The sequence below is a fragment of the Fundulus heteroclitus genome, chromosome 5, assembly GCF_011125445.2.
Source record: "Fundulus heteroclitus isolate FHET01 chromosome 5, MU-UCD_Fhet_4.1, whole genome shotgun sequence".
Lineage (NCBI taxonomy): Eukaryota > Metazoa > Chordata > Actinopteri > Cyprinodontiformes > Fundulidae > Fundulus > Fundulus heteroclitus.
This window is the reverse complement of record NC_046365.1, coordinates 24,977,367-25,002,871: the sequence shown is the minus strand read 5'-3', so window position 1 is coordinate 25,002,871 and position 25,505 is coordinate 24,977,367. Positions and strand designations below refer to the sequence as shown.

General features: G+C 42.7%; 1 protein-coding gene across 8 annotated transcripts; it reads right to left on the bottom strand.

Annotated features, from left to right (window-relative positions):
• Nucleotides 1–6: 6 nt before the first annotated feature.
• mafgb (v-maf avian musculoaponeurotic fibrosarcoma oncogene homolog Gb) lies at nt 7–24,936 on the bottom strand. 8 transcript variants are annotated; one of them, XM_012849978.3, is made up of 4 exons: nt 24,750–24,811; nt 5,076–5,140; nt 1,586–1,651; nt 7–1,467 (listed from the first exon to the last, which is right to left on the bottom strand). In XM_012849978.3, the coding sequence occupies exons 3-4, from the start codon at nt 1,619–1,621 to the stop codon at nt 988–990; spliced, it is 516 nt and encodes a 171-aa protein (XP_012705432.1). In that variant the 5' UTR covers nt 1,622–1,651; nt 5,076–5,140; nt 24,750–24,811; the 3' UTR covers nt 7–987. The 8 variants fall into 8 exon arrangements, with proteins under 8 accessions (XP_012705432.1, XP_035993165.1, XP_021164922.1 ...); XM_036137272.1 differs by lacking the exon at nt 24,750–24,811 and adding an exon at nt 24,205–24,714 and having other exon boundaries at nt 1,576–1,651; XM_021309247.2 differs by lacking the exon at nt 24,750–24,811 and adding an exon at nt 24,205–24,627.
• Between the last annotated feature and the right edge of the window lie 569 nt (nt 24,937–25,505).

Here is a 25,505-nt window from a genome sequence, read left to right as displayed (position 1 = left end):
GCCACAGAATTTCACAGAATTCCTGATATATAACATTTCACACACAGAGAATACACCTTGGACCTCATGTGAATGACAACACAGTACAAAACAGTAGAAATACAGTTACCACCATCGTATAATATAGATTTCTCCATTAGTACTTTTCTGTAAAAGTTCTTGGGTGAAACAGGGCTGGGCTTCAGTACAGGTTGAATTTTTTTATTTTTTCATTATTCTGAAACATTTGATGTATAAGTTGGGGTTTTCAGCTGATGCACCTAATTTTAACAATAAGGTGCAAAACAGCTAAAGATTTACTTGATGGACTGAGTGGTAATCTGCAGGTTAAACACTGAAAAATCTAAAAGATTTTCCCCCAGTTAGGGATAGTCCTTTAATACTTTAATTTTCTGCTGGATAAAAAAAAATCTTATGTCCATCAGTTAACCTGCAGCACGTTTTTTTCCTTTTTTGTAGTTTTTACATTATAGTTTTAGAGGGGAAAGTAAAAAAAAAAAAAAAACGTGATCTGTCAAAATCGGAAATGGTATTGGCCAGGAAAAGCCAAGATTAGTGCCTTTGTATTCTGAATTTAGCCTTTTTATTAAACTCTACACTGGGAGATTGGCATGAATCAAGCTGAGTTTCCCAGGCGTTTCCAAAAATTATTTAAAAAAAAAAAACGTGACCTTGAATGAAGATCTCTAATTTTCGGTCATTTGCATCCACGCGTTAGCCAAAGGGACCCTGTGTGTTCAGCCTGATCATGCTCTGACTAGAAACCTCTGTGCGTGCCAATAACCTTCCTCTGCTTCCATCCTGTCCTTCATCTGCACTGATCTGAGACGGATGACGGGGAACGCGCTGGGGGGCGGTCCGGGCGATACCGCCCAGCTGCTGGGAGTCGGTGCAGGTGGAGGAGAGTGGGGCAGCAGAGGAGGGAGGCTCACTCTGATGCCGCTGAGCTCCATCCTGTTACACCCCTTCATTTTAGCTTTCCTTCCCTCAAGACCGCGCGTCTGTCTTTGACTTGACTATCGTGATCACGCTCGTCGCCGTCGCCACCTTCCCCGGTATGAGCGGGCCGATGACCGACGACGGCACCCCTCCTCCTCCCCCTCCGGCCCTCACCCCAACCCCGACGGTGGGGCTCCGCGCCACAGTCCTGGCGAAGGTCTGCAAGGCTTCGTACTTGGACCTGAGAGCGTCCAGCTCAATGCGCATGGAAGCGTTCTCATTGGCCAGCTTGTCCACCTCCTGCTGCAGCTGGGCCTTCTGCTTCTCCAGCTCCTCCTTCTGGGTGACCCGCTTGACTCGGCAGCTGGCGGCGTAGCCTCGGTTCTTGAGGGTCCGCCTCCTCTGTTTAAGCTGCAGGATCTCCTCTTTGGAGAGCCCCCGGAGGTGCTGGTTCAACTCCCGTACAGACATGGTCACCAGCTCCTCGTCCGTGAGGCTGGTGCCATTTTCGCCCGGCTCACGCTTCACCTGGAGGAAACACGAGGGGAGGAGGGCAATGAATCAGAGGCAGGCAAACCCGACCAAGCCAAGTAAAACGCTGCGAATTGGGTTAGAAAAAAACGCGTAAAAACATACTTTCATTTACCTTTAAGGCTTTATTTCCCTTGTTAGTCGTCGTCATGCCACAAGAGCCTTGCTCTTCTGCGCAAACCTTGGGAGAAGACGGGAGAGCACAAAGCGTAAGCAAAGACGCACAAAACAGAAAGAACCACATTCAAGAAAAATCTGATGCAGCCCAAATAAAACAGTTATTTATCACAGATTAATACCCACCAACGAATAAGGAGGTATAAAGCAAAATCTAGCATTTCGGTCCTGTTGTGGGAGCATGTTACAGATTTTAGCATCTGTAAAAGACTGCATGAGTGAAAGTGACGAACGCTTCTTAGAATTTCCCTGACTTCCTGTTTCCTTGTGGTTTCACTCACAGTGCCCACTACCTTTGTACTCTCAAACTCTCATTGGCTGGCTTGAGGCCAATAGCGATGAAATGAGCGAGAAACAAAAGGAAGTGGTGAAATTTGTAGGAAGGACTCCAGAGGGAAACTAACTGTTAAAATCCTGTTTAACTATTAAGACAGCCCATCGCACACATAAAGAGAGCAACGAAGAGTGCTTCGCTCAAGTATTCACACCCCCTCAAACTTTATCGCACTTTTTAATTACAACATGTAGCCTCAATGTTTTTAACTGGGGTTTAACACATGATAAACGGTTTTCTTTTTTTCTTTTTTTACAAAAAAACAAAACAAAAACAACATAGTGCGGATGTGTATTAAACCCTCCAGATTCAGAGCTTTGTAGTAGAACCACCTTGCACAACAGTTACAGCTACAATGCTTTAGGGTATGAAACTCAAATGTTTGCTCATTTTTCACTGCTAAATAGCTCAAGCTCAGTTAGACTGGATGGAGGACATGTGTGTAGATCCATTTTCAAAATGTCTCACAGAATCTCTATTGGATTTATGTCCTGACTTTGCTGGGCACGTGAACTTTATGGAAAGCCATTTCATTAAAAATTAAATTAATGTAAACTATTATTAATACATTTTTATGAAATATTCCATCAAATAAATAAATGTCCCAATTAAATAAAACTATATCTATCTATCTATCTATCTATCTATCTATCTATCTATCTATCTATCTATATATATATATATATATATATATATATATATTTAAATACTTTGAAAAAGAGCCTGAAATAAAAACCCTGATAGCGGAAATACGGAAAGTAGCTTTGCTAAATTAGTGTCACAAGATTAAGTTCCATTATAAAATAAATAAATCTTGAAATGCAGAAATAAAACTTGAATAAAATAAATAACCCTTGAAATAAATTATTAAATCTAGAATAACGTAATAAATAAATTAATAAATCTTGAAGTAAATAAATCACAAAATAAGCTACACATTTATTTTTTTATTATAATTTTTGTTTTATTTAATAGGGACAGTTATCTTTTTGATGGACTATTTATCAATGAAATTATGTGTTTATTAACTTTTCATTTAATTTTGAATGAAACAGCTCTCCATAGAAATTGCCTTGATCTAAACCATTCATTTGTAGCCCCTGCATGTTTAGGGTTGCCTCCGTGCAAGAAGGTCCGCCATCCCCCTCAACTTAAAGTCTTTTGCAGCATCTAACAGGTTTTTTATAATTATAATTATTGTCATTTCGTGTCTGCATCCATCTTCCAATCAACTCTGAGCAGGTTTTCTCTCCATGCTGAAGCACCACAGAGCAGGAAGCAAACACTGTCCTGTTTCACAGTGGGGACGGTGCGTTACGATCAGTGCAGAGACGCAGGCCAAAACGTTTGATTAGGGTCTGATTGGAGCACCTTCTGCTACGTGCTTGATCGGATTTGTGGAGTGCCTGATGACTGATTGTCATGTTAACAGATTCTCCCACCTGAGCAGTGGATCTCCAGAGTTACTAGGGGTGTCTTAGCTGCTTCTCTAATCCGGCCAGCCCGCTGTTTATGCGGGTGTCCTTTTGTGTTGGACGCTTCAGAATTGTGCTATTCTCTTTCTTTCTTCAGCTGAGGGATTGAACAGAGCTCTGCGAGATGTTCAACATTTGGAAAGTTGATTTTTAACCTGACCCTGCTTTAAACATCTCCCCAACATACCCCCGTGACCTGTCGGCTGTGTTCCTTGGTTCATTATGCTGTTTGTTCACTAACCTCTGTTCTTCATAGAACAGGTGGATTCATACTGGGATATAATACAAATACAACATTTTTATTCTTAGAAACACTCCAAGACCTATCCTAATTGTTCTCCCACTTCATAGTTAGGCGCCGCTTTGTGTTGATATATCACAGAAAATCCATTATTGGTTGTGGTAGCAAAAGGAAAGAAAAAAAAAACGTAAGAGGGGTGTGATTACTTTTTCACGGCACTCAACACCACTCCCAAGCCTACAGCGGATTTAACAAAGAAGTGAAATCAAACCGCACGAAATAATGCATTTGCATTTGCACCGAAGTGCAAACAAGACACAAAAGGATGGAGACAGAAGTGTGAATCAGAGGTCAACAAAGAGCGCGCGTGGAAGTGCAAAAGATGAGATCAGACCTTAGAGCTCGCTGCTCCACTCATGAGCGTCTCCACGGGCTCTCAATGACAAGCTTTGTGTGTGTGTGTGCTGGCCTCCTCTCATCTCTCAGACCTCAGTTTGTGTGCCTGAGATAAAGAGAGGCTATTGTTGCTGCTGCTGAGAGATCATCATGAGACCAGTCATGATGACTCAGCAGATTGCTGATCTCATCCTCCCCTCTCTCCCTCGCTCCCTCCCCACCCAACCTGCCCCTTATCCCCTCTCCCACCCGCCCCACAACTCTCTGCTCCCCTCTAACACTTTTTTGGCTTCACCCCCCCATCCCTGTATGTTTTTGATGACTGTTTAACACATAAAAAAAAAAAACAGAGAAGAACACAAGCAAAGGGAAAGGCTCAGATGGGGAGAGGGGAGTCAGGAAGGCGGCCACGTTGCATCTGATTGGCTGTTTAACGGACGCACCTGTCCGCTAAGCTTTCAAAATGCCCAGGGAGAACGGCACGAACGTGTTACCAGTATCAGGGCACACCGAGGTCTTCAAAACCATAAAACGTTTCGTCATATCCATGTCAAGGTTTAAAGCCGTTGTAATGAATTCCCGGAGAATGAGCTGCAGTGTTCTGGGTTTTCTCCAGCTGTGTGGAGCAAAGAGTAAAGCAGCGCTGCCCCCTCCCTCACCTGTGTCTGCACAATGCCTGTCAGCTGGCTGAAAAAAAAAAAGACTCGTACACTTTTGTTTCTTTCTTCCACGCTTACAAAAAGGCAAGTTCACTGATTTGGGAATATCTTTAGATGTACGAAGAAAAGCAAAACAAACCAGCAAAAAAATAAATAAAAAAAAACCTGGATGGTCGTGCAGAAACTAAAGGAGCGCCGCCTGTCACTTTTATTAAGATAACGCTGTTTTATGACTCCAGCCGGCAAGCTATGGGTCTTTTTAAAGGGATAGTTCATGGTGTTGAAGTGACGTTATGTGAAGTTATCAGTGATGGATCCCTTACCAGAAGTAGAAAGTTGTCATGTTGTTTACCCTTTCCGCTCAGTCGTTAGCTTGTTCAGCTTATATCTGAAGTTTAGTGGAGACAGAGTCAAGACAAAATGAGACAGATTAAAGTAAACCATTAAAACTGCTCTACTGTTTATGTTTTTCAAAAATCTAGGAATTAAGCTTGGGGATTTTGCGACAGGCTCTCATTTGGGAAATGGCACCCTAGATGTGCTTTTCCGGGAGTTTTTGGGGGAAACCGGACCAGCGGACTCACGATGAACCAGCGTAACGTTAGTGACGTAGACGTTCGGATGAGATGACAGAGACAAACTTGTCATCTGTACTCTTGTGAAACAGAAGCTGATTAATATCTGCTGAAAGAGCATCATGTCCCACTGCAATGAACATATACAGTAAGCGTTGCATCAAATGCCGTAAAAAAAGACTAGAGGTCCGTATGATTCGTTGCTCTGAGGATCTCTGTTCTCAGGATTTATTCACTTTTCTACAAACGTTTATGTGACATCTTTCTTCTATGGGTAACGATGATAACATATCAAATCCCTTAGAAGCATTCGAAATATGCTTTTAGGCAGCTGACTGCAGCCTGGCCACCTGAGCAGATAGCTTGACTAATTAACCAGCTAATATAAGCTTCTTTTTTCTTTTTTTTTCTTACCTTTGCTACTCTAACAGAACAGCTATTTTATATAGTTGAACATTTTGTGGCATAAGCAAATTTACTTGAAATCTTAAATAATAAATTTAAATGATTTTTAATTCTCTATTAATACAATTAAATAAGTGAATACGGATAATTAGCATAGCTGTAATAATCAAAATGTATAATTAGTTGTTCAGCAATAGGAAAAAAAATAGCTTTTTTGTTTTAAAAACAGTTCATGTTTTATGTTTTAAAACTTTCTGGTCTTATTAGTGCTGGTCTTATTTTTCATGCAACGACAATATATTAGCAGTCCATAAAGAAATAATATAATTTGTAATAGAAATAACAGATGGTTTTTATTTAAAGTACCACAAGCAATATGATCTACTTAAGGGTTATTCCTTATCCATTTGTTACACAGTGCTATTACTGATCAAAAACATACAGTGAGAACATCATACTGTCCTCTACTTGCAGTGAAAGCAAAAATAAACAAATAAAAAAAGGAAGCGGTGATTTTATACGACACCAGGCCACACGTCTCGTTACATCTTTATTCTTTTGTATCAAACAGGCACGGCGCCAAGTGTGGCAGTGCGCCTCCCCCACAATGCACCTCTGTCTGTCTGTCTGCGAGGGTGCCACAAATCCTACATTTATAAATAGCTGCAGATCAAAGAAAGAAATGTAGCAGCTCACTGAGAATGCACGCCAAACATGCCAATGTGCAGCGACTTCAAAATTCTGTTTACGACTCCATGACACGGTTTCAGGTTATGGGAATAAAGCAGCGCCACGGGAGGCTAAGTTCAATGCCCCCTCTTTATTGTAAGCGTTTTTGAAACAACGCCTAAACTTGCTCTTCATGAGTTGGGATAAGTCAAGCCACACGTGGGGACTGTTTTCAATAAGCGGGAAGGCTTCCACATACGCCGCCGCTGCACCCTTCAGCTTCACTGTGATGCAGCCTCCTGCAGCTGGAGGTGCGTCTTCGCACAATAGATGCATCAAAGGCAGGGAGACCGAGGGTGGCTGCTGCTGGTGGGGGCGGTGAGAGGAGACAGAGGGGGGGGGGGGGGCTAAAAAGGAGGCCGATTTCCTGGCAAGTGCTGGTTGATTTCCCCTGTGCCGAACCCCCACCCTCCTTCGACACCGAAACAAAAAGCGCGCTGCTAAGATCATACACATTATCCCGCCGCCATGCCAGTGGGGTCTAATAAAACATGCACGTGTAAAATGGTCGGCTGCACACAAACATGCCGTTTTAGCATTTTGAAGAACCGACAGACACACGGGGCAACTTTAGAGTTCCTTGCACACGTCAAGAGGTTTGACGCCTCATTTAAGCACAATTAAAGTTGCTTTCGGTATGTTTTAATGTAACAACAAAGTGTTCTTATGTGAACCCAGACAGATGGTGCAGCTAGATACTACTGTCACAACCTCAAACTATACAGCCCAGAAGAAGAAGAACAAAAAGCAGATGGAAAGGCTCCCACGGAGCGCGAGTGTCAACATCATAGAGTTAGAGATTACAAGAGGAGACACGGAGGCAGCTTAAACCTGCAGAACAATGGGGGCCGCTTCTCCAAAGTGTTTGCATCGACTCACCTGCCAAGAGCACGGGAGTACAGAGGAAAATAGTTTCAAAGCCAGTGGGTGGTTATGCACACATAACAACTAAATCAGACCCATAAAGGGAAAGTAATATGAGTTAAAAATCATTGAAATTAAAAATGGTAGAAATGGCAACGGATGGTTTTCCAGCTTTTTACATTACAGGCTAACACTCTTTATCTGATGTGTTCAGTTGCTCACAGTTTCCACAGCTGTTGTGTTTGGTTACTCCCAAACTTTATCCACAATATAAATCAGATTTGTGGTGCTCAAGGTAAACAACTGATGCCAATAATCTACAGCAAAATACTGAAAACGGTGCAATAACGACAGAAATCTAAACGTCTTTTTATTCTTTGCGTCTGTGGCCACACCATAGTTCCATTCGTATTAATACAACTATTTTACAACCATGATTATCTACGATAGTGTTGAGTAAGATGATTTTTTTCTTTTATTATTTGGAAGCTTGTTCAGTAAAAAAAATAAATAAATAAAAACATTGTCAAAATGACAAATTTTTAAACTAGCACAGCAAACTAATTTACGATCAGTTGAAAGATGATATTTGTAATGTAGCTAAAATTAATTATCTCCTTTTATATATTGAAGCCAGCAATTAAAAAAAAACATTTAACCAAATTGAAAGTAATTAAATCAGGCTAAACATTGCCTGTTTTAGGTGAGTTAAGTTTACTTAAATCATTTTCTTTGCCAAATGCCAGCATAACAAGGAGATAATTTTGTATACATGTAATTTACTTAGTTAGCTATATTTTGTCTAAAGATTCAGAAGCTGACATTCTCATCCTTAGTATTTTGTAGAGCTGTGCTTTTAAGCTTAATAACCAGGGTTAAACATTTTGGATCCCCTTTAACAAGCCTCTACAAAGGTAGAGGGCCCATTCCTCCTGACTAAACTGGTGTAACTGGATCACATTTTCACCTCTGCCCTCTCATTCTCTGTGGGACTGAGATCAGAGCTTTGTGACGGACACTCCAAACATTGACATAAGTCGCTTTGCAACTCATTTAGTGATATGCCTCAGGTAACTGTCCATTCTTACCTCATTGGTAAGGATGGACCCAACGGTACCCAAGGTTTAACATCTTTGCTGATGTCTTGAGATGTTGCCACATAAAGCTAATTCCTAATGATGTCATTTATTTTATGAAGTGCACCAGTCCCTCTTCAAGCAAAAACAACCCCACAGCATGATGCTGCCGCCCGTATACTTCACAACCTGGATGGTGTTCTCAGACTTGCAAGCTGCTCCCTTTTCCCCCAAATGCATCAGTGGTGATTATGGGCAAACATTTTAGCTTTAGTTTCATCAGACCACAGGGCGTCTCCAAAGATGAAAACTTTTGGGCTGAGTGCATTGATAGACTGTAATCTGTTTTTTCTATGTTGCTTCTTCCTCACTGAGTGAACCTTTTAAACCCATGTTGGGTAAAAAGGTTCCAACCAGCATCTTCAGAAGATCTTCTGTTTTGGTTCTGGGGTTTAAAGTATCTCACACCAAAACTTGTTAATCTCTGGGACACTGAACCTGTCTCCCATCTGAACGGTATGACATCCCCATGGTGTTTATGCTTGTGTATAATTGTTTGAACAGATGAGCAGGATGTCACAGAAGGAAGCAGCATGTTTGAGTTGTTGAAACACATCCACAGGTGAGCCTCCAGTGTTCTCAGACGTTGTGATTTAACCAACAGAAGCTCATCATCGTCATCATATGAGCTTTCCCAAATTGTTTAAATGTATCATCACCCTAATGCGTGTAAGCTTCTGAATTTAAAGAAAGTAATAAAAAAAAAGATATCTCGTTATTTTGGCATTTAGGTTGGTCTGATTTAATGTAAATGTGTCTTTTTATGGTTATGTCTTAAAATTAACTAAATAGTTACTTTGATATAAGTAATCATTCAAAGGTTTAATAGAAATGAAGTTTAGGACACAATAATCCTTGAACATTATTTGTTCAAGATACATGATAAAAAACAATGTGCATGAAGTAAAAGAGGTAGATAAGTAATATCTATTCCCTACTCCTGAAAAGTTCTCAGTATTTAGAGATGATTACTAAAAATGTATCGTAGTGCGTCATGTTAAGAAAACCTGATGCATGCGATAATACTGCTATGACTTTAAAAGCTGACTACGTTCAGTTCATGCTTCAGGATCATTATCTGAATCAAGTGGGCCCATTTTATGCAGTTATGAGTTGTCACAGGAATCATTAGAGTAATAATACCATAACATGATTTTGAAAGAAAAAAAAAATACTGAACAAAAATTTCTTGAGGCTAAAAATATGTTTAACAACCACACTGAGCGCATTGTGATGGCAAGATATTTACACGACCAAAAAGAGGTGTCTAAAATCAAGAAATAACGTTAAACCTCGCGGAAAAGGTTCTCAAAACAAGTATAATGATCTGTCCATGCAGAAAAGTAATTTCACAGGATTTATGACTATACCATGTAAAGTTGAACACCTAAAATAAAAGATTTACGCCCAAAACAAGATGTATTATCTAACACTTCTAAAGCTTAGTTTGTTTGCTTTTATCGTGGTGAGAACCAAATAATTTTGCAGTGTACAAAAAGAGTTAGACGGGTTAAAATTCAAACATGAACGCTTAAGCTACAAAAAAAACAAAACAAAAAAATCCACGGTGTGCAAGATTCAGGAGAGTTCGCACCATTGAACCACTTGTAAGTAGAACAGGTTTAGGACTAACTGCTGCGTAAAGGCAATGCCATTCATCTTAGGAGGGCACACACACACACACACACACACACACACACACACACACACACACACACACACACACACACACACACACACACACACACACACACACACACACACCCTCACACAGAGTCCAGGGGTGTCCTTCCCATAATGGTTGTAGGGTGATCGTTGCAGAGCGGTCAATGCCACAGACGCTGTTGCTACAACAGACAGCTTTTTTGCTGTGGCAGGCTGTATTTTTATGGAGCAACTTAAAGAACGCTGACAACTCAAGAGTAGAGCTGCTTACTGTTACAGTGAAGAGACGGCACACACACACACACACACACACACACACACAAACACACGCCCTGAGGATGGGACATGGAGGCGGGGATGGGTGAAAAGGTGAAAAGTGTTAGAGATGAGCAAAATACGGTTTATACAAAAAAAAAGAGGGTGGAAATGGAGGAGAAAAAAAAACAGGTGAGAAACAGGGAAGACATGAAGGGGGGGACAGATGAGGACAGGGTTAGGAGAAAAGAAGAGATGAGGAAGAGGAGGAGTGGGGTGCTGTTGGTAGAGGACTGAAAGAATGCTGACGTCTCCAGAGCTGATTAGCGTTACACAGAGACATCACACCCACAGTTGGGGAAAAATGCTGAGTATGGAGGGAAGACGGGGTGGGGGGGTGCAAATGACAAGGGAGAAAGAACAGAAGAAAAAGATAGAAGAGCGAGCAGGGAGGAGGACAGAGGTGGAGAGGAGGAGTGGGACGGCGGGGAGGGTAGAGGAAGGGGTGGGAAAAGCGTTTGGGTGAAAATGCATCCTCAACACATTTGTAAGAGCTTAGCTGTTGAGTACGCGCAGGGCGGAGGAGGGGGGGATGGAGGGGGATTGAGTCTGCGATATAAAAAAAAAAAAAAAAAACACAGAACTCAGCAGCGATCACAGCTAAAAGCCCAAACCAGAAAGATTTTTGATCCAGAGCAGAAATCTTCTGAACCTCCAGTCCAACCAGCACAGCCTCATGTCAGCAAGTTTCACTGGCAAAGTGACAGAACTGAAAGTGAAAAACCGCTCTTAATTGGTAGCGGATCACACGGGCACTCTTCGGTGTGAGAGTTGTTATTAAGTGAAGGAGCGTTAAGGTGAGACATTAATAAGGAAGTACAGAAACATTTAAGAAGCTATTCAAAAGGAAAGTCTTCTATAATCTTGTAGAGCAATGTCTTTGCAAACAGGCGCCAGAACAAGAGAGAGCGACACTTTGAGCTGATAACAAGAAGGCCTAACTAAGCAACAGACATGTTTTATACTTTAGAGTTTTTAATGTGCTCGTTAAGGTGAGAGTCCACATCCTCTATGATATAGAGACTGCTGTTTTAGGGAATGCATGTCACGCTACACTGCAAAAATGGATCTAAAAATTAGTAAAATGTTCTTAAAATTAGTGCATTTGTCCTTGATTTGAGCAGGTAAAAAAGATTATCTGCCAATGGAATGAGTATTTTGACCCCTAAAATAAGATAATTAGACATCCTGCAATTGAAATAAGATGATGGAGATGAATTGTTCCTATTTTAAGTGCAAAACTCTTATTCCATTGGCAAATAATCTTATTTAAAAATCCGAAAACAGTTGAATAGTATCTGAAACACAACTCTGAAGTCTGCCATTGTTGCTGTTTGTGTTAGCGCCTGCGTGTTAGGGAAGAGGCCAGGTCTACGCTGGCTTGTATGCCCAAACACGGCAGTGAGTAGCCGGTTACATGGATAGAGGCGTCCAGACAAAGCCGCTGCAGGGGCAGCTTCAAACTTTCAAATGTTGTCAGTTCTGCGGCCGCTTTGTCTAGACAGGACCCCCTATCCGACTAAAAACTTTAAAACAGCCAAACCCGTCTTAGTGTGGACAGGGCCTTGGTTCTATTAGAAAACATACAAAAATTGCAACAAGGTATCTTAATGCCACCTTTTGTGACTTTACAGATATCTGATGTATGGATATATTATGGCTCTTAAAGATACATCGGGACGGGCTAAAATGGATAGCGGCAGATCAAAGCCATGTAGGAAAACCTTGGTTTAGAAATTGGCTACAAGTAAGTCTAATCGGCGCTTCTCTGATATCGACCCTTGTTAGCAAATCGGGATGGAAACAAAAGTGAAGGTGTGGCAGGAGGTCAGAGTGGTTAATATGAAGCATATAAAGACGGATTAAGGAGCAGAGGGAAGAGCACAAGACTTGTTTCTCTTCATGTAGAGCAGACTAACAGGATAATGAACTCTGAGCGTGTGTGTGTGTGTGTGTGTGTGTGTGTGTGTGTGTGTGTGTGTGTGTTGCTGGCTTCAGACGGAGCTCTAATTAATCTTGTTTTAGAGAACCTTCTGCTCTGGTCACTCCTGCCACACACAGACGAATTTCTTAGAAAGAGACTTTCGATTTAGCTGGCTGCTCAGACTTGGGGGGGAATAAACGACCAGATTAGGTGCTCCAAAAGCCACCCGGGAGGTGGTGGTGGGGGGGGGGTGAGTGGGTGTATTCGCACATAAACAACACAGCGTTCAGTGGGGGGGGGGATGAGCGAGACCAGATCGTGAGAGTCACAAGTCGTTTTAGATGCGGTGTTCATTGAATTATCCTGCCATAACAGCTGCCTTAACTGCGCCGTCTCCCTCAGGCAACTCTCTGAGCAATAACTGAAGTCACAAAGGATGGCATCCGAGCGAGGCGGCGGAGACACGCAGCAGGACACCGAGGGGACGGGCATGGAAAGACACAAAGGGAGAATAATATGGAAAGCGTGAGTCTAAAACCTCAGAGTACTAAAAAAAAAACACACACACAAACACACAGAGCTGGCTCCAATCCCACCTTGCTTCTGTTTAAAAAAAAAACAACAAACACCAAAACAAAGCAGCCCTCAAATTCACTGGTCTAAAGCGAGCCGGGAGTGTTAAGGGAGTTGGTAAATAATTAACGACGGGCGCTGTGTGTGGAGGCTGATTGAGAATTAGGAGTCAGATCAGAGATAATGGCAACCTGTGAAGAGAGAAGACGCTCAAGGTGGAGATGCAACACCATAGAGAGAGAGAGAGAGAGAGAGAGAGAGAGAGAGAGAGAGAGAGAGAGAGAGAGAGAGAGAGGGAGCTCGGGAGGATGAGGAGGAGCGAGTGGCAGGGAGAAGGACACCGGTTTGAGCTCCGTGTGCATGCATGTGCAGAAAGAAAACAGGGAAGCCATTAACAGGGAGGTACGCAGAGCGTGAAATAAGCATGATAACAGGCAGAGAAGGCTCGAGACGAAGAGAACAGAAGGAAAGAGAGGGGATGTAACTTATTCGCAGCATAAGAACAATCTTCACACTTTTCTGCAAGTTAAAAAAATGGCTCAGTGTGTGTGTGTGTGTGTGTTTGACAAACAAGTGTGTTATTAAAGGCAAGAAAAACTCCTGGCGTCAACACGTTTTCCCCATTCCAGGTAGTAAGTCGGAGTGTGATGACAAATTTCCCAACACAAGCAAAAAAAAAAAACTGCACTGTCAGGCAATTGAGCTCTGGCTCCATTTTTTTTTTCATAAGCCCTCACTCCTGTTTTTCTGAATAGAGAAAGATTGTACGCACTGACGGTTAAGTTGCTTCCTTCGTTTTTTTTTTTTTTGTGCGCGTCTGAAAAACAAACAGCTGCGAGGGACGACAGCGATGAGTCTCACCACACGGTGTGTGTGTAGCATGCCTACAGTACAACCTGGTCAGCAATAGCAGTTTGGGGGGGGGGAAGAAAGTTGGGAGCGTAACAGCAGCGTAAGCATCGCTTTTCTCCGAGGGAACGCTCAGATGTTTATCTGGCGCGTTAATGAGAAACTGCATAGAGGAGCGTCTCTGCGAGCACGCAGAGCGCACCAGAGGAGGAGACGTGTCCGGGGGCCGCAGGGAGCACTGACCTTCAGCTCGGGGACATTCCTGGTACCCATTTTAAGGCTTTCCATCGGCTGTCCGTCACTCTGGACGGCATGAGAAGCACGCACACGTACCGCTGCAGCTATGCCAACTCTTTTTCTTTACCAAGGCGTTCATCTCCGGCCTCCCTTTTCATGCTACACAGTCTAGAGCGAGGGGTCTGTGACCTTTTTCATTTCAAAGAGGAGATTGCTCATAGTCAAGCTTCATAAAAGTCATTTAGAGCCACACATGTTAAATGACCTCATGGGAGAAAACAAATTTGAAATTTTTATTTAAGGTTTTAGGTTTTAAAAGAAAGAAATCTAAACTTTCCTAAAGAGGATGGGCACATTTTTCTTTCTATCACATGTTAGAATTTGGGGAAAACTATGTAAAAAACAAACCTGTCATTTCCAACCTCATGACAAAACAACAGATTAAAAGAAAATTACTGGTCCCTTTAGTGTCACTGTTATGAAATTCAGTGCAATTATTCCATGAAAACAACACATGAAACCTGCACCGTTATGTAAACACAGCAAGGTCACATTTGCTTGTCATGCGAATTTTTAATCGAACTTTTAAAATGTCACATAAAAAGAAAAAAAATGCTTATTAGACGAGTTTCCGTCTCTCCTGGTTTGGAGCAAAAATAACGAGGCTACTTAAAATGTCATTCTGTTAGAAGTTGACGTTACGCATGGCTGTAATAAACAGGAAGTAAAGGTTGTAAACTAGCGTGGACCACACACCTGAGAAAAATGGAGAGAGGTTTTCAGGAATGTGTTGCTATTGGGCAAGTTGTAATTGTTCTGTCATGTCAACTCGTACTGGCGATGTAACTTGCTGTCCAGAGACATAGAGAAAGAAATTTAATTCTACGTGGTTTATGAGAATATCCAGGAACGCGATACTTCAAAATGTGCATAAAAAAAACAATGAAAACATGACCAATGACAGTGTTTCTCTATCCGCCGGATGTTACCACAGAAACTCAAAAGTTTGCCCTTTTCTTTATAGTTGAGAAGTTTAAACATGAAGTCGGACAAAGCGCAAAGATATAAGAAGTTATTTAAAAAGAATTGTCTCGGTTTCCTCTGGGCTGCGAGAGAGTGAGCGAGAGCAAGACTTTTAGCGGATAACAGAAAAGCCGAACAACCAGAACAAAAGGTATTTTATGTGACTCTTTTTGGATTTTAACCTATGTATTTTATGGAAAATGCTGGAGAGTTGGGGGCATTATGGAAATCTGAGGTAGGGATGTTCACTTACCACAATTTTAGCATTCTCCTAAAAAATATTGTCATGTGAATTTAAATTCATCATAACTATGATAAACTCTGCCTGATGATTTTTACAATCCCCAAAATTAAAATTATTCTTGAGATTGTTACTTTTGCTAATCTTTACAGTGATTTCCATGAAAGCAGCAATAAATATCAATATCAATAGAAATATTATTAAATCGTGTCAAATCTGTGCAGTTTAGTGATAAAATTGCACTACTTAATTTGTTTTGTGTACTGAAGTAGCCTGTTTGATATAATAATGATTGTTCGCATCAGAAAGGCTGGAAAAGAAATACTTTTGATCACTTTTTTTTTTTAACTTGGTGATAGACGGGCCAAATGAACCAATCAGATTCGTCGTCGTTCGTAACAGAGCGACGACGAAAACACAACCACAAGCCAAGCTACTCTTGCTGCTGCAGGTAAAGGCTCGTTAGCTCAGCAAAGAAATACTCTGTAATGCCGATAAAACTTGCTCGATAGCCGCGCTAACGCTAGTTTCATCGGCTGAAGCCGCCATGCTGTTAAGACTGAACTGACGCGCTTCCCGTTGCGTCACACCTCAACCCGCCTCAAAGCCAACGCTGATTGGACGTTCGTTTGGTGAACGGCTCCAAATTTTCTTCAATGGAGAGTATCCAGACTGATCTGCGAGTGAAACCTTGAAAGCTCGCGAGATCAGGATGGTCTCACGAGGCTAAGGATCTACATCTTTTGGGCACACAAGGTACCAGTGTAGTAATGTTAGCTTCACTAATGTTGTATATTGCCAATATAAGATGCTGAAGAAAGTTTAAAGTATGAACCCTGTGATTGGATTAATAATGATTGTTCGCATCAGAAAGGCTGGAAAAGAAATACTTTTGATCACTTTTTTTTTTTTAACATCTCAAACAGTTCCTTGAACAGAAATCAGACAAGAAACTCAGATCGGTACGTCTCTTGTAAAACGGCAATTTCACCCTGTTTTTTTCATCTCATCCAACTTCAATTCAATCTAATTTAACACAATACAGAGTTTTACATCAGTTTTTTTTTGTCTTTTCTGTGTTTGTGAAAAGCCAGGGAAGTAGGTTTTTCAATGCAGACCAGAAATACTTCATTTGTAATTTAAACATTTATCTTCTTGGTAATGGAAGAAGGAGAAAAGTCTGGAAGTGGAAATACATTTTTCACACAGTTTCCTTTTTCTCGCTTATACAGGGTTGGATAATTAGAAATTCAAACTCCTTACTTCCTTTGCTAAAACATAGAAATCCTTCAAAAAGAAGCTCAAAAAGCAGAATCATCCTTCAAATGTAATTTGATTTAGTAGTTATTGTCTTTGCCAACACCCTAACTCACTCTCAGCTCTGCCCCAGGTCACATTTGGATGGGAAATGTTCTTACAAAAAAAAAAGAAAGAACAACTGCAATGTTCACCCATGATAAAACAAAAAGAAATCTAACTTTGAATAAATTCAAATATTCAATTCAGTTTCAAGAAGTTAAACAGCTTCTGTCAGCCGCTCCAAATCTTTGGGTAGCAACTGTTTGAATTAAAGCAAAGTAAAGACGACGTCCCTGTTGACTTCTGAACACGGTCGTTTGTTTTAAAAATGACTTTGTCTACAAAAACTAAACAGACACAAAATGAGGAAATCTCCCCTTAGACCTCCGTTTCAAAGCATGGACAAAAAAAAAAAAGCAATCGAAAAACGCTGAGTTTGCTGACCCTAAATGTGATTTTAATAATATGGAGTGTGTTTGTTCTCGCAGAAGCGGCACCTTTGTTTAAAAATAGTTCAGATGTAAAAAGGAAAAAGGCAGGCTTTTGGAAAGAAGAGAGAAATAAGCTCAGGAGAGCTTCGGCTGTTTGGTGATATTTTAACGCCACGGGTGAAGGGCTGCCACCACATGTTGAGCTACAGACATAACTTTGTTCCCTCTCTTTTTCACTCCTTGGCATTGATCCACTGAGCGCGCTGCTGTTTCTTTTCTTTCTTCCTTTTCTTTTAAAAAGGTTCACAAATTCATACCACAATCAGAGGCTCGTCACACTGCAGTTAAAAACTGCGGCAAGTTGGCGCATCGAGATGATGCAACTAGTAGACAACCGGTAGTGCGGGTATTCCTGTTACTGGGGCCTTCGAAGCTGTGCGCGGCTCTCTGGATCTCCACGCCGCAGTGTTGTGACTGTGCAGACGACGGGGGGGGGGGTTGACCTGTGGACCGAAACGCCTCAGAAAGCTCCGGAAAACGAGGGAAGCAGTCGCTGCAGACGAAACGTTGGAACTTTGTTCAAGGAGTACCCGGATCCGATTATTATTAGAGTTTGAGAACTTAAACTGAACCAGAAACTTGTTTTCCATCTTCTAAACCCTTCTGTGTTCTGATGCGCCTTACAATGAGATGTGTCTTGATTTTAACGCTGGTTATGTAAATAAGAAGTTAAGGCACTTGTGGAGTTCGGCTGTAAACAGTCAAAGTAACGCAGCACACTGATGCGGAAGCAGATGAAGTTGGGGAGGGGAGGAAGAAAAAAAAAAAAAGACAGTGGAGCACAGCAATGATTATGCACCAGATCTGCTTACACCATATTTCATCATTACTGTGGAGAAGGGAGGAAAAAAAAAAAAAGAAAACACTCAAATATTGATCTGCCCCACTGCTTCCTTTTTCTCCCTCCCTGCCTCCCTCCACTCTCTCTCTCGCCAGCAAATGTGTCTTTTATTCCCGCGCTTCCATCTCTCATTTTACTTCTGGCAAACGCTTTCTGAAATCTGCAAGCATAACAAGACTTTTCCGCGAGGACTCCCAGCTGTAAACAAGACGGTAAACACGCTCCCGATACTTATGAATTCTGCTCGAGAACGCCACGGCTCCTCGCCTTCGAACACACAAAGAGGAGGTGGACAGAGTCTCGCCAACACCTGTGCAATCTATCGCAATCCAGGGCTTTAGGTGTGCAAGGGCTGCCCCTGTGAAGTTTTCTTCAACGCAGTCTCAGAACCGATGGTGGGGAGTGAGGGGGTAAAGAGACCATATAACGCAACAATTTAAAGCCGAACATCATTAATTAGCTCTTCATCAGACCTAACTGAGTAATGATTCAGAGACAGCAAGGCGTGACCTGCCTTTTCCTGTAGATAAACTATGAAAGCAACACTTTCCTGCATTACAGAGAAAACAAATATGGTGGAAATCAAGAGAGAAAATGTAGTTTAAGTTCACAAAAAACAAAGGCATTATTGTGACTTTTGGTGAACCTCTGAAAAGCAAGACCTGCAGTGGTATGGTTGTGGGAAAACGCCTTAAAATAAATTTAGCTTTTAGTGTAGCCGCATAATTTCACACAGAACAACGTTGAGTACATTTATTCAGCCTGGGATCCCAAACTGGAAACAAATAACTGGAACAAACTTCAGCGATCAGTGAGAATTATCCTTTTTTTAAGTAAATGAAACCGAAGCATAATATAAATGCGCACGCTGCTTTGCTAAGTTCATCCGAGGTTCTATGTGGTTCTTATCTCTAAACGGTTGAAAACTTTGTTTTTCCTGGGGGGGTAAATGGAGGCGACACAGATTTAAGCTTATTTTAGCCTCTGATCACCAGGCTAGACAAGGACCCATCTTTATTTTGCTGCCGCTCACAGTCTCAGAGGGTTGTTGGAAGGTTTTAAACCTGCCCAAAGCTCACCGTGAGAGAACCGCGGCAAATCTTGGAGTCACCGTACTCTCCATGACAAGCATAAGACACCTACTAGTGTTTTTTTTGGAGCAATGGCAGGTTTACTGTCCGAAACGTAAACATGTGGTGTTCCCTACCAGGAGTAGGGAGTAGGAGACTCGGTCATTTCATTGTTTGGCTTGAGGTCCCAGAGTTTCGTACGGAAATGCTTTGGTCTACCTTGAAGTCACTGTGAACTGTAAACGATCTACTTTACGTTTTTTATTTGCAGAACCTCAGAGTCTGCATGTGCTTTGGTCAAATGAGACTATGAGCTTTTTGGTCGCAGACACCGTAGATGGATTAAGTCGGTGGCTCTCAAATGTTTTCTGTTGCGTCCCCCTTTGACGAAGGAAAAGTTTTGAGCCCCCCCTCCATCCCAACGTAACTGGGTCAAAAAACTTTACTTTTATTGTTTTCTGCTTTAATGCATTAAAGCTGTCGTTCTGAAGATTACCCAGAATCCCTTTTAAAATAAAAAAATCTATATATGTGTTAATTTACAACATATAACAATGGTTTCTAACAACTGGAATGTTTCAACGTTGCCACACTTTTTTAACTACTAACAACTGACAAATACTAACAACTACACAAATGGCTTTTAGCCCGACTCGAACCTCCAGTCAACTTTTGACTAGCTATGAACTTCATATGGCAAAAATAATATGAAGCCATTAATATTAAAGACAAACTTCAGTTACATTAAGTTTTGTACAGTTTAAAGAATTTATTAATACTGAACACTGAACGCAGATACAGACCAAACAGCAGGGGGTGCTGTTCTCACATTTAGAAGGCCTGTATTTTCAGGGTGGAAAAAGAGGCTAGGCTTTTCTTTTGCCCCCCTGCAGTACCTTCACGCCCCTCCAGGGGGCACACCCCACTATTTAAGAAGCACCGAATTAGGAGAACATCCGAATCAGACTTACTTTAATGATCCCAGGGGGAAATTATCTCCCCCATGTCCCCACTGTCAGGTATGGAGGTGGATCTGTAATGCTGTGGGCCTTTTTCTCCTAGGCTCTGGTGAACCTTGTCTCGGCTCTTTGTAATTCCAGATCATTACCAGTAAACTGAAAATACAGGGTCACAGGGGCTTACCACAGGAAAATTTGACATCCCAGTTCTTAGGCTACTTAAACCTAAACCGTGTAATAAATAAATAAATAAAAATAAAAAAGCTGAAGACAAAGGGCTGTCCTCCTGGAAAACAGAGGCAGGGTAAAAAGCTCTAACTAAGGGCTACCCATAACTTTACCATGAAGGATTTTGTAAAAAAAAAAAATAAATAAATAATGACGCAATTATATTTCTTAACCACTAAAGAAATGTACTCAGATAAAGTTTGATTTTGAACATATTTTCTGTGGGAGACTTTCCCCCCTGCAATGAAATGAAAGATGAACATTTAAGGCTTTTTAGACGTCTACAAATAAATGTATACTTTCTTTTTTTTCGTTTTTTTTTTGTGTTTTTTTTTTAAACTATGACACAACTGAGGCTAAAGTTAAACAACTGGCGGCTGATCCTGTCAGGGAGGGGCGCCTTGGAGCCACACGTCTAAACCGATCTCTCTGTTTTACCGAGCAAAACACCTGTCTGAGCCGAGTCTGCTGAGTCTTTGCTTCGGCGGTTTTACGGAGCGTTTCATCAGCTTGATCCCCGGCGCACAGGCAGGGAATCGAGCCGCTCTTTACTCTCACACACACTCACACACACACACACATACAGAGACAAACCCCTCTGATGTGGTGAAACAGAGCGACCTTAAAGCAAATCCAACGCTTTGGACTTTGTCCTGGAAGGAGGCGGCTCGGGTCAGAGGCGGTGGAAGGGGTGGAAATGAAAGAAGTGGAAAATGTTCAAAGACCAACTGCTAGTAAAATCACTTCCCCTTTTGCGAGAGAAAAAAAAGGAACTCAGACATGTTGAGTGTTTTTTTTTTTTTTCACACTTCGCTGCTAGAAGAGCGCAACAACAACCAGATCTCAGGTGCGTGTAGGTGTTTTATACCCCCGTCCCCTCTGCGCGCGCACACACACACACGCGCACACATGCGCGCGCACCAAACAGGGCAAGGAAACTAGCTGTGGTAAGTAACAAGTGAAAACGCCATCTGTCAAGCGAGAGCGCATTTGCTTCGCCTCAGCATTTTCAGGGGAATGCCTTGAAGACAAAAAGGTCCTTGTTCTCAATCTCTCCGCAAATCCCATCTCTCATTCTTCCTCCCCTCTTCCTTCATCCCCCCTTTGCTCGGCGCGTCTTGCCGCGCTCCGCCACCATCAGCAAAAGTTGCACACATAAGCATTGGTCAGCGTTCAATTACTGCGAACACCAGGGAAGGATGGGAAAGTACTTGACAGAGAAATGCACTTCAAGCACTGATTAAATACTGATACCAAGTATATATATATATATATATATATATATATATATATATATAAAAAGAAAAAAAGCTGAGCCCCTTAGGTTGTGTGCGCGCAGTACGCTCAACAAGAAAAGGAAATGAGGGGAAAGTGTGTGAAGACAGTAAGGTGGTGGTGGTGGTGGTGGTGGTGGTGGGGGGGGGGGTACCTCTCCCTCCAATACTGATACAACTGTTTCATCATTATGACCCTCTATTACAGTACTTGCCAACTTGCTTACTACATACTTTTGATACACTCTGCAGAGTGCTGACTCTAACTAAAGCTGCTGATATGGAGTCATTAGGGGGGTGAAGTTTCTGTTTTTCCTTGTGCCCACAGAGCTTCCCTATTACTCTTTAGTGTTTAAGAGTTGCACCGCTCATAGGTTGCTACCAGGCAGCAGATAATGGCCTATCCACAAGAGATCAATCAGGGGGGGGGGGGTATTCTGTTGCAAGGTATTATAGTTCAGTGAGCCGCTTTCCTTTTTTTAGCACAGGTCTGCCTGGGTTCATTAAGTGCCACAACAGTCAGCCCCCTTTCTCCGGCTCTCGTTTGTTTGTTTTACCATCGGTGTTAGGAGGGAGGGGGGGGGGGGTGTAGCTGGGTATATTTTTAGCCTTGTACCAAAGTTGAAAACGTCGGCGCTTCTCTATTTTCTCTCATAAATGCAGCCCGGCTCAACTACAGGGAGCCAATAGGTTCAATCAGCTGCAGAGGGTTAGGGTTCAGAGAGCTTTGAAGTCAGCTCCTGTTAAAAGGCTGTAGGCGGTTAATGTCTTACCTGCGGTAGGTGACACCAGACTAAATCCAGACGACCAAAGAGGACATCTGCTCTCAAAGCTTCACCTCTTGTAGTTTTCTGATCAAAAACGTGGCTTCCTAATTCCTGAAGTATTAGTTTCGTGCAGTTTATTTAGCCATTCATCTGCATTCTTTTCTTTAAATGTCTCAGATATACAACACCTACACAGGTGTGATGCCTGAGGTAGGTTTTTTTAAACGTTGAGTGAAGGAAAAAAAACTCTAATCTTCTAGAGTTTTTTATTCCTCTAAAACACATATATGTGCATAGCAATAAATTAGAAATTCATTGGACAAAAATAATGCTCAGGAATCAATTAAAAGAAAAAACTGAAGCTCATCTGTTGCAGTTGCATTTCATTAAGGGTGTTTCAAGTGTCAAGAGTTTATTTCTAATCATTTTGATGACTAAACTTAGTATAAACCTAAATGTCAGTTTCTTTGAAAGCCAAGATAGTTAACAAGAGCAACAAAAATCCCCCTTTGACACAGAAATGTATCCGATCATGACAGTGGAACATTTAGTGGAAGGAAAAAGTGTAATAGATGAATCAATCACTGAAACAATCTATTTTTTGATGACCCTTCTAATTTATTGAGAGTCGCCTTATGCTGTTTTTTTGATGAGCTAAAATTACCACCACACAAAAAATAGCCAACATCAGCTGTTTGACAGAGCCTGTATCTTTTATCCCTCATCACGACATCAGCTAAAATCCTCTTCTCCAAAAAAGCACAAACAGAAAGAATATTGTAAAAGACTAATTAAAAAATATGTTTATGGCAGAAATGTATGCAAACATGTGAATGGAAAGTTCAAAGGATGGTGGGGAAATTGGTTGATGATGAATGCAATCAACTTTTCAGATACATTCCAATAGGATGCACCAGTATAACTTTACTTCAAGGGAAAATAAACATTAATTAACACGAGCACGCCGGTTTATCATGTAAATGCTCCAGATTTAGCAATAGAGGCTGATTTTCAGCGTCGCCCCTGCTGGTATTTAAAACAAAACTATGAAGTTAAATTCGGATATTCTCAACCATCCCTTTAATATTTTCAGCAGTGTCTGAAGTAAATGTATTTTTTTTTTTTTTTTTTTTTTTTTAAATCGGACAAACGCTTCGGCTGACCGATCAAATCCTTTAAAATAAATGCGACCCGGGGGGGGGTCAAAACATGGTGACTGAAATAGTTTACAGTACGATGTCACTGGCTGTGCCTCATCATGCCCGATGGTTACACAAATGAATCGGCAAACAAACGCACACATCTATTTTAATTTTACAAAAACAACCTCTGCCTCCACCGAGAAGCTTTAATTATCACCAGACAAAAAAAAAAAAAGTCAACATTAGCGACACAACGGGGGCTATTTTAGCTCCTTTATCATCACGGTATGAGCTGAGCTCCTCTTCCTTCGCTCCAGACCTTTGTCCGCCCGCGCGCCCGCCGCCGCCGCCGCCGCCGCCGTGTTGCCATGGCTCCCTCATGCCTCCGCTCGGCTCGCGCCAACGTTGAGAAACAACAACGTTGTGATGAATCAGCATCTCTCCGCCGCCAGCCCGGCCGCTGCACGGCACCGGCACGGCAGGAAAACCCGCCGACTCCACGCGTCGCTCCGCGCGCACAATGAAAAATAAACCCTGCGCGCGGACTGACAGACAGACAGACTGACAGACAGACAGACGCTGGAGCTGAAGGCCTGTCGGAGGTGGCTTGACACAAAGCAAAAATGTCAAAACAGCCGCTCGGCGTGTAAGCTAGCTGCCGGCGACGTCTGGCAGCTAGCGACACTCCGGGATGACAGGCTGCACGCAGGGTCTGATTTCTGGCCACGTTTCTGTCACAGAGCCCAAACAAAGGGCCAGCAGAGCGGCGAGTCAGCGCGCCAGGTAACCCAGCCCCCCCGGGGGGGGCGCAGGTACCGCGCGTCCGAGCCGAGCGGCCGTCCTACCTGAACGAGCGGCTGGGAGTCCAGCCCGTGTCCGCCGCCGCCGCCTCTCCGCTTAACGAGGTTAGGTGTAGTCGCCGCTCCGCGCTGCTGCTCCCGGCGACCCTCCGCTCCTCGTTAGTTTCAGCCTCAGAACAAGGGAATCCCCTGGCTGAGCCGCGTCCCCCGCTCCTCCTCCTCCTTCTCCTCCTCCTCCTCCTCCTCCTCACGGTCCTCTAATTCCGACACAGTTTTTAAGCTTGACAGCCCACCCGGCTGCCTGGCCCCCTTTGTTTTGTGTTGTTACGAAATCAGCGGCCGGGGCGACCCAGCGGCTCCGCGGCAGCGGCGGCACCGAGCGGTGATGATTCAGCAGCAGCAGCAGCAGCGCGGCGCTCGCTGCCCTTTAAACAGCGGCGGGGCACAGGAGGGAGGACAGCGCGGCGGCAAAGCGGCACCGCGGCGGCACAGGAGGCGGCGGCACAGGCGCACACTCAGCAAAACACCGCCACATTCAGCACTTTTTCTTTCAGCGATTTCACTTTTGTTTCATGACAAATCTGACTCACCAGAAGCAGAGCCGGCGCCTTCGGAGCCTCGTTGTAATGTCGACCCGGTCTGAGTGCGGGAAAGGAGGACAGCTGGGGAGTTGGAGAAGAAGCGCCTCTCTTGTGTTTTTTTTTTTTTTTTTCCTTCCGCCGCCTCACGCCTTCTCTCACCGGTCTCTCTACATATATCCTCTGCTTCCTCGCTTGTTTTTAGGCTGTGGTCGGAGGCGCCAGACGTCAAAAGATGTTTGGATCACATGGTTTCATTCATGAAGGATCTACGCAACCCCGCATTTAAAGAGACACGGGACACACTACTACAGCGCGTTAGAACAACAGGCGGCGTGGAAAGTGTGACAAGACAGCTGTGCGCCTTTCTAAACTTAGAGGCTTGATCCGACAGCGGAGCGCAGACCGACGGATCAAATAAACCATCCTGCTGCTGTTCTGTATCTATGAGATACAGAAACATAGATTATTTAGATTCATTACACAGCAATAGATATATTTATCTCAGCTTTGATGAGTAAGTCTCGCTGCTAATGAAAACCTAAACTTGAGTTACGCAAGAAATAGGAATACTACAGAAGAAAAAGCAAGAAGATTTTAAACAAGTGTTTGTGTTATCATGCGAAAGGACTGCTGACTTGACAGTTGTCCCACAAGTCATTGACCGCCACAAATCGAAATTGCTGAAGAAGCTGGCTGGGTATAAAGTGCTGCATCTAAGCATATTAGTGGGAAGTTGAGTGGAAGGAAGAAGTGTGGTAGAAAGTG

What these genes read in the sequence shown, in the direction of transcription:
- mafgb (XM_012849975.3), bottom strand. Translation starts at nt 1,863, where the DNA reads ATGCAGTCTTTTACAGATGCTAAAATCTGTAACATGCTCCCACAACAG. An exon ending in TTATACCTCCTTATTCGTTG is followed by an intron (nt 1,652 to 1,773) that starts GTGGGTATTAAT and finishes TCTTCTCCCAAG; the next exon opens with GTTTGCGCAGAAGAGCAAGG. An exon ending in AGGGAAATAAAGCCTTAAAG is followed by an intron (nt 1,468 to 1,585) that starts GTAAATGAAAGT and finishes TGTTTCCTCCAG; the next exon opens with GTGAAGCGTGAGCCGGGCGA.